General features: G+C 45.4%; 1 protein-coding gene across 1 annotated transcript in view; it reads left to right on the top strand.

Annotated features, from left to right (window-relative positions):
• Positions 1-202: 202 nt before the first annotated feature.
• NELL2 (neural EGFL like 2) overlaps positions 203-8435 on the top strand; it is a 156061-nt gene continuing 147828 nt past the window's right edge. The window contains exons 1-2 of the mRNA XM_076331701.1: positions 203-456; positions 622-750. Coding sequence (XP_076187816.1) covers positions 402-456; positions 622-750 — 184 coding nt within the window. The 5' untranslated portion in view covers positions 203-401. The remainder of the gene's footprint in view (positions 457-621; positions 751-8435) is intronic.

Here is an 8435-nt window from a genome sequence, read left to right as displayed (position 1 = left end):
ACCGGCGCTCCCGCGGGAGCCGGGCGGAGGCTGCGGCGGCGGCTCTCCAGCCGAGGGGCTGCGCCTGGCGGCAGCGGCGGGGCGGGGAGCTGCGGGGCACGGGCGCGCCGCCTCCCGGCTGCGGCGGCCTCGCTCGCACGGCAGCGGCGGGCTCCGGCGGGCTCCCCCCATTGTCTCCCCGCGGGCGGAGGGCTGCGCTGCCCGCCCGCCCCCCGCCTTCGCTTTTGTGTGCTCCGGCCGGCGGCGGGGCGGCGCGGCGCCCGCCGTGATGCGCGCTGCGGGGCGGCGGGGGATCCGCTCCTCCCGGTGAGAGGCGGGGAGGGACCCAGCCTCTGCCCCGGAGGTTTTTCACCCGCAGCTGCCGGAGGAGGGGGACTATGGACTGAGCGCGTCGGTGTACCATGGAGTCGGGCATCCGCTTGAGCACGCTCTGCCTTCTCCTCTGCCTGGGGCCAGGTAGGCGGATGCCGGACCCGCCGGGCGGGCACCCGGGAGCGGGGCCGGGGGAGCTCCGCGGCGGCGATGCCCTGGTCCCCGGGCGGCCGCAGGTGGGGGGCGCGTGTGTGCGTGCTTGGAAAGTTGCAGTGTCGGCGGGTGGGGTAACGGCACTTTCTGGGTCAGTTGCAGGCTTTGGCGTGGACCCCTCGCTACAGATCGATGTGCTGTCCGAGCTACAGCTGGGAGGCTCCGCGGATGGCGTGCGCCAGGTGCCGGGGCTGCACAACGGGAGCAAAGCCTTCCTCTTCCCAGGTACGGCCGCTCCCAGCCCGCCCGACCCCGCTCAACTTCGGCCGCCGCGGTCGGGCCCCTGCGCCGGGCACGGGGGGCTCGCCCGCCCCCCACAGCGAGGGGTTTGCCCACTCCTGAAGCACCCGGGGTGCTTTCCTTTCCTGCCCGCTTTTCTTCCACTCCTCTTCTCCCCCCCCCCCCGCTTTTTTTTCTCTCACCCCTTTTTTTTTTCTTTGACTGGTAGACGCTTAATTAAAGTACAGCAGGAACGGGGATGGCAGATGGCTTATTTTGTGAGTCGTGGGGTGCAGCGATGAATAATAGCACCACCCACTCTTCTGCTTTACTTGGGAAACGCTAAACATACCCCAGTTCCAGCTAAGGAAATGCTCACTGAAAGTTTCATGTGAATCGAGTAAAATGCTGAAATGAAGTGCCCCGGAGGAGTGAGGCAGATGGCTGAAAATAAGACGACCCTTTTTTACCAAGGGAAAGCGGCCCTTGTGAGGTTCTGTGTCATACCCCTCGTGAGAAACAAAGAATGAGTTTTAGTCTCTTTTAGTGCTTGTGACTGTCTTTTGTTCATATTGGGAATAGAAATAAAATAGTAGTCTTGTTCCATCTTTCAAAAATACCTTTAGGAGGTTTATTAAAAAATAATTAAACTTCCTTATATTGTAATTCGTAAAGGACTAAAATAACTCTCAATGGCTGGTTGAATTTATTGGTATAGGTTACATTGCCTACACTTGCTCATTATCAATGTATTTTTGAATTACACTTTAATAAAGTACTGATACCTTAAATGAAGCTGGAGTCAAGAATGCCTTCAGGAAAAAAACTCTCTTAATTTAAAAAAAAGCCTAAAAATGGCCTTTAAAAGCAAATCTCTTCTCTGAAAGATGATGAAATGCTCCTTAGAAACATGACTAAACAAGAGCAAGGAATATGGCTCAACATCTGGTGGAGGAAGAGCAAATCTCCTTGTCAGCCTGTAGTTTTAAAATAGAGGGACTTGATTGCTGGCTTCTTGTGTCATGCCAGGAGTTTCAGCTCGGAGCTGAAAGCATTGCTAGTGCAACAGGCAAGAGGCTGTGTTTCCCACATAGACGAGTTATAATTCAAGGGAGATAAGATCTGGAAAGGGAATTTCTTTTTTCATGTTTGCATTAATGAGATAATTTATCAGAAGCTAATAGTTGCCAAAGGCTTTTTTTTTAAAGGTGCTCTCTCTAACGGTGCTCTTCCCCCGTACAGCCAGCGTGTGTCACTATGGACATTAATGTGGAGACGCATGGGCATATGCGTTCAGAAACACTGACACATGCTGATTTTAAACATCCGTGGTGGGCTTGCGGCTGCCGTACAGGGTCCTCCGTGAAGGGGGCGACTGCTTAGAATGGCAACACGACTGTGGGGTTCGTGTCCTAAATAGCCGTGATTTTTAAGGTATGGTTCTGAGTTGGGGCCCTGTTGTGCTATAATGGGTTGGAGTGAGGGGGAAGTCAAAACTCCTTTTGACTTCAGTGGTAACAGGATTAGAAGTTTGTAAGAATAAGGTTTTTTTATTGTATATTTTCCCAGTGTTGGGACAAAAAAATTACTGGGTTACTAAAGATTTTTTCAAGTTGTTCCCTCATTCTTTATAATTATGAGTGTATGTAGTTCCCCAATGGGTTACCAGTTTAGTCGTAACAAAAGGAGATAGGAGTTTAAATTTTCACACCGACCTTTTTATTTTGTTGAGAGGAATTGGGGGAATAACAAGGACAAAAACACTTGGGTCTAAATGGTGGTTGCAGTCACTCAGTATCCCTTGGGAAGTCTTCAGCACCCTGCAGGACTAGAGGTATCTTTCCTGCTACTGCATAAGATGACTGCTGATTTTCTTGTAGTAAATGGGGTCCTTACTGAGCAGACAGATTTTCATTTTCGAACTTGCATTTAGAAATAGAGAAATTTCCTTCCTTGATCAGACCACTGGGTCCACTTAGTAATTTTTGTTCTGCTCTTAGGGCTCACACTGTTGGAACATTGCTGCAATGTATGCCTCTTAATGTATGTATTTGCAGTGTGTGAATTTCAAATATATGTACGTGCTGACTTTAAATTTGTTTTTTTGCCTATGTGTTTTTTCCTTATTCCAGCTAAAGCCTTAGTCCTAGACACAAATGACTTTAAATGATCTGTGAACTTGCTCTGGAAGCTTTAACTTGTGATCCTTCACCTTTTGGTTTCTTCAGATACTTAGTCTTTTCTTGTACTATATACATATTTATGACATTTTAGTATGTTGCCTTTTTTGATAGACCACGTTCCCAACTGGTGTAAAGGCTTACTTTACATATGCTTAAAACATACAGAAAGCCTAAATGCTGTTCTTTATTTTAAAAGAAATTATGAAAGTGGCAAGTTGAACTGCCAACAGGTAACAGACAATTAAAGATATATGATGGGAAAATTGTACATACAGCTGAAGCAGAATAGTCTTTCCTTCTGTTTCTAGGCAAAAAGTCAGTCTTGACTGTTTAATTAGATGTAGCATCAATTTTCAATACAAGGGTTTTAGCATCTAATTGGCTGTTCTGACATTCTTCTTTGCGTAATTGATTTTCAAAGGTACTTATATTTCTAGGCCATAGAACACAGTAGGCAGTTACTCTCTGAAGGTAGTTTTAGTCTGTTATAGTCTATTCAAGAGCATTTAGACTGCTCCTCATATGGTTCCTGATTTAGAAATAACTCTAGCCATTTGAAATTTGTGGTCACTTGGACTTTCTTTTTGTGTACACTCTGTCATTGTACAAATCTTACAGAAAGTGTCAGACTTGAGAAACAGAGCTCTTCCCACTGGCTTAGGTCAAGGCCAATTGTATGAGATTCAACAAGGCCAAGTGCCGGGTCCTACACCTGGGTCACAACAACCCCATGCAGCGCTACAGGCTTGGGGAAGAGTGGCTGGAAAGCTGCACAGTGGAAAAGGACCTGGGGGTGTTGGTCGACAGCCGGCTGAACATGAGCTGGCAGTGTGCCCAGGCGGCCAAGAAGGCCAATGGCATCCTGGCCTGTATCAGCAATAGTGTGGCCAGCAGGAGTAGGGAAGTGATCGTGCCCCTGTACTGGGCACTGGTGAGGCCGCACAGGCTCGAATACTGTGTTCAGTTTTGGGCCCCTCACTACAAGAAGGACATTGAGGTGCTGGAGCATGTCCAGAGAAGGGCAACGAAGCTGGTGAAGGGTCTGGAGCACAAGTCTCATGAGGAGCAGTTGAGGGAACTGGGGTTGTTTAGCCTGGAGAAAAGGAGGCTGAGGGGAGACCTCATCGCTCTCTACAGCCACCTGACAGGAGGTTGTAGCGAGGTGGGTGTTGGTCTCTTCTCCCAAGTAACAAGCGATAGGACAAGAGGAAACAGCCTCAAGTTGTGCCGGGGAGGTTTAGATTGCATATTATGAAACATTTCTTCACCGAAAGGGTTGTCAAGCATTGGAACAGGCTGCCCAGGGAAGTCATTGAGTCACCATCCCTGGAGGTATTTAGAAGACATGTAGATGTGGTGCTCAGGGATGTGGTTTAGTGGTGGACTTGGCAGTGTTAGGTTAACAGTTGGACTCGATGATCTTAAAGGTCTTTTCCAACCTAAACGATTCTATGACTTCAGCAGGATTAGATGCTGTGGTCTTGAATTTTAAAGCTTTTTAGGTGCCTGATGTTCCTTTGTTGTAGTGGATGGTAGCACCTCAATGCCACTGTAATCTGGCTCTAGTTAGCTGCAGGGACTTCTTTCTGGAAAAATGTGATTTGCAAAGTAATTGTAAAATGTTCCAGTGTAGCTTGTGGGAAGATACAACTATGAATAGAAAACAGGAGGAAGTCTTCCAAAATGTTAGTGTTGCTACATGTGAACATCTGCCAGCACTTCCTAGCCAACAGCAGATATTATGTCAAAATATGTTGAGAAGAAAACTATTCCTCTTCCGGTCAGAGCAGCAGAACAGAAGTCAGAATATCTACACCACAAACCTCTCTGTTGGTGACTTTACATAAGTCAGTGAAATTTTCAATACCTTAGTTTTCCTTTTGCAAAACAGGAATGACACTAAAGGTAAAGCCCAAATCAGGTGGGTGGATTGAAGTCTAATGTATTTGAAGACGGCTTTTAGAGAAATACCAATTGTTATTCTTACAATTCTTTCTCTGTAAATATACTGCATTAATACAATTTGAGGAGATTGGTAGAGATGAAAGTCAATGTGGCCATTTTCCTATGCAAACATGAACATCATATTGCTGCAAGAGCACTTGTTGCATATGTAACTGCATGGAAATTTGAAAAGGCAGATAAACCCGCCAACAACAGAGGCTGGAGGGTATTGAGGGTTTTGAATGGGTCAGACATATCTGACTTAAGTCTATGCTCAGGAGACTTACTTAACATGAAGCACATGCAGGGTCCCAGTGAAGCCAGGTATTTGAACTTGCAATAGGAAATGGTGTTCTGAGGTGTGAGAACCTAAATAAAGGCTGAATGTATATAAATATGTACACAAATGTATACAATATGCCCATAAAAAGGTGTATATATGCCTCAAAGAGGAGGCTAAAGGAGGGTCAGATGGTTACAAGCACAGGAATATGTATTTAAGGAAAAGATAAAAAGGGTGTGGCAGTCACGAAAATGTGGGAGCTTGTGTACCTGGATGCAGAACTTGGAACTCATTCAGAGGATAAGCTTTTTCTTTGCCAGTTAGGATATGTAACTCTTAATATGGTTAAACAATATATTTGGATATTTCTGATGAGGAGGGACAGTTCTAGAAGCAAGATATGGTATATTCTGATAGGGAACAAGATGTGCTATAAAACACCAAAGAAAGGATTTAAGCTGTCAGTATGATGCACGAAAGGACTCGGCACTACTGTTCTTTGAATTGGGACTTGCTGGCACAAACTGCTGGCAGAAAAAAACCCACTAAACAGGCCTCATGATGCTGCATGACTGGATCATTAGCCCACTATTTTAAAACGCTAGCAAGACAATATTACTATATATATAATATGTCTTGTATCCCTTTGGAAAGATCACTGTTTTTGGCCCATGACATCATCTCTGGACATTACTAAATTAAGGAACTAAAAATAAAGCTTTAAAACTAGATGCGAATAAACTTTCTTTCATTATAGGAATAGGTTTTTACATTGCCTATGCACTTCACACACACTTTTTTCCTTGCCACCTGTCACTGAAACTATGGACAGATGCTTTCTCCAGGTTCCAGCTGAGCCTGCTGAAAATATTACTGTTCACAGCTGCTTGCCACCGCCCGGGAGCTAGAGGTTACTGTCCCCACAACTTTTCCAAAGCAAGAGATCATATGAGTGTTCCCATGTCTACTGATGGCAAAGTTGGCAAGTTTCAGGAGTGAACCTGGCTGACTGCAGTGACATGGATTAGAGAGTCCTGTAAAATCCCCTTTCTCCAGCTGTACTTGAGACCCAAATTGTCTCCCAGAGGAGCAGTAGCAGACAGCTGGGGGAGAGGATGCTAATGTTGTCAACTGGCATGCCTGACTGCAGAGTGAATACCTATCTGCAGTTTTTTTGTCTTGGAAGCAATCATCTGGTTTCTCTCTCAGAATCACTGAATACTCAAAATGTGGAACCTCCAGCATAGAGATCATCTGTAGATAATAAAAATTCTCAGATTTTTTTGGTGAGACAAAGAAAATTCCTCACCCCTTAGTTTTGGGAAAGGCTGGAATAATTGAGTTTAATTTCGGTAAGTACTGGAGTGTTTTTCAATGTTAGAAATGCCTAGTATAAGCAATTACTCTATGACAATGCGATAGCCAGAGAGACCAGATTTTGGCATACCTGGAACAACAGCATATGGCTTTCCCCCTGCTGCCCCATCTGCTTCCACCTCTGGCACGTTCCAAAGTCACCTCTGCACCCATGCAAACAGTAACCACTGTGCTACGGCACTGCCAGGGTTGTGATCGGTGCTGCTGGGGAGTCGGGCTGGATGTTGAAGAAGAGCCCCGAAGAGCTGGGCTGCTTCTGCTGGGGCCTGCAGAGCAGAGCCTGCTGCCACGAGGCATCCCCTTGCTCCAGACGAACTGAATACCTCCTCCTGTCAGCAGCCTTAGCAAGAGGAGGTATTTGGGAAGCGTCTGCTGCTTGAAGAGCCTGCCCCAAAAAAGTAGGAGGTAGTATGCGAGAACCCTGCATCCAGTTCCCATCCCAAACCGTGCTGAGTTGCCATGCATGGAGAACTAGGATGCACTCACCCACTGCATAACCATACACTGCTGAATAATCAAGAATATACCTATTATTGGAGACTGCGTTGCTTGCTAACTACTGTCATACTGGCTTCTCTGTAAAAAAGAAGGGGAAAAAGTTATGGGAGGAAAAAAACTCAAATATTGTGGACTTGTGATTGGTGCTTGTAATGGCACAGCAGAGAGTAGAACTGGGAAGTGGAAAGTGAATGGGGACCTAATATACCGGAGATACCAAGGAAACTCAGGTTTCTGGAGAAGAAAAGCTTGTAATCCCTGTATGTAGTCATTAGTGCATAGTTGATAAAAACTAATGTTAAGGAATGACAGAAAACTTGGCCTGTAGCATTTGGGGATTGTAACTGTCTTAATGCTGAAAGTTTCAAATCAATAATGTTGCTGAGAGCGTGTATTAGGCATATAAAGCATCACAAAGGCATAAGTATAGAGCAATAAAGTTGTTTTAAGTATGGTTCTAAAAATGACATCATTGTTCATTGCAAGAAAAGGTATTTTACATAAAATTTTCTGTTTTTGTCTTGTATCTTTTTTGTTTTTCTACAATGGGCTTTTTGGGGGGAGGAAAAGGAAATAGGCAGAAATTAAATATTCCCTCCATAGCCTTTGGATTTTGTTGTGGGTTGTTTTTTTTTTTGTACTCGCATCTCTTGCCATGTGTCTTGATATGGGCTCTTGTCACCTTTCAGTCTGTTAAATTCTTAAGAACATGGATTCTGGAAGAAGCTACAGCATGGGGAGAGAAATGATACCTGCTTGCCGGTGTAGGCACCGTACCTTACCTGTCCAGATCCCCTCGGGAGACAGTGCCAAGCAGCATGGCTTTCACTGCTTTGCCTGGGCTTGGTGGGACAGCTAACGCCTCCAGCCTCTGCTACTTCAACCTTTGCAGTGAATTAGTACCTGCATTTATTAATCAGTGAGGGTTTGACTCCATTTAGAGGAATGTCATATTTTATTGTGTTCTTATGGCCTTGACCTGCTGCTTTTCACAGCCAGGTTGCACCTACTATCTGCAATAAATTGAAGTCCCTGAGGATCTGCTTTCTATTGGGATAGTACTCAGTGTCTAAGACTTTTTTTTTAATGAGAGTTTGGTTGTTCAGGTTAATTCAAGTAACCATGCTCCATTTCTACACTCAGTATTGCCCAAAACAATTCATACTGATTGGTAACAGACAGAATTGCATTTGCTTGTTCCTACCTTTACAATCAGGCCTCTTCTGAAATATTGCAAGTACAAAACCCTTGTTGAGGCTAGTATTATCTCGGGGCTCAACCTGGCATATTTGTTGGAAGGCTGAAAATTAGTAAGATGTGCAGCTCTGGAGCATGTATGGAAGGAAAATACATGAAGACGGTGTCAGTGTGGTGATGTGGGGCAGAGCCCTAGTTGGTGCCATGAG

The sequence above is a fragment of the Aptenodytes patagonicus genome, chromosome 1, assembly GCF_965638725.1.
Source record: "Aptenodytes patagonicus chromosome 1, bAptPat1.pri.cur, whole genome shotgun sequence".
Lineage (NCBI taxonomy): Eukaryota > Metazoa > Chordata > Aves > Sphenisciformes > Spheniscidae > Aptenodytes > Aptenodytes patagonicus.
Note: the sequence above shows the minus strand (reverse complement) of the source record. Positions and strands in the feature narration are given on the sequence as shown.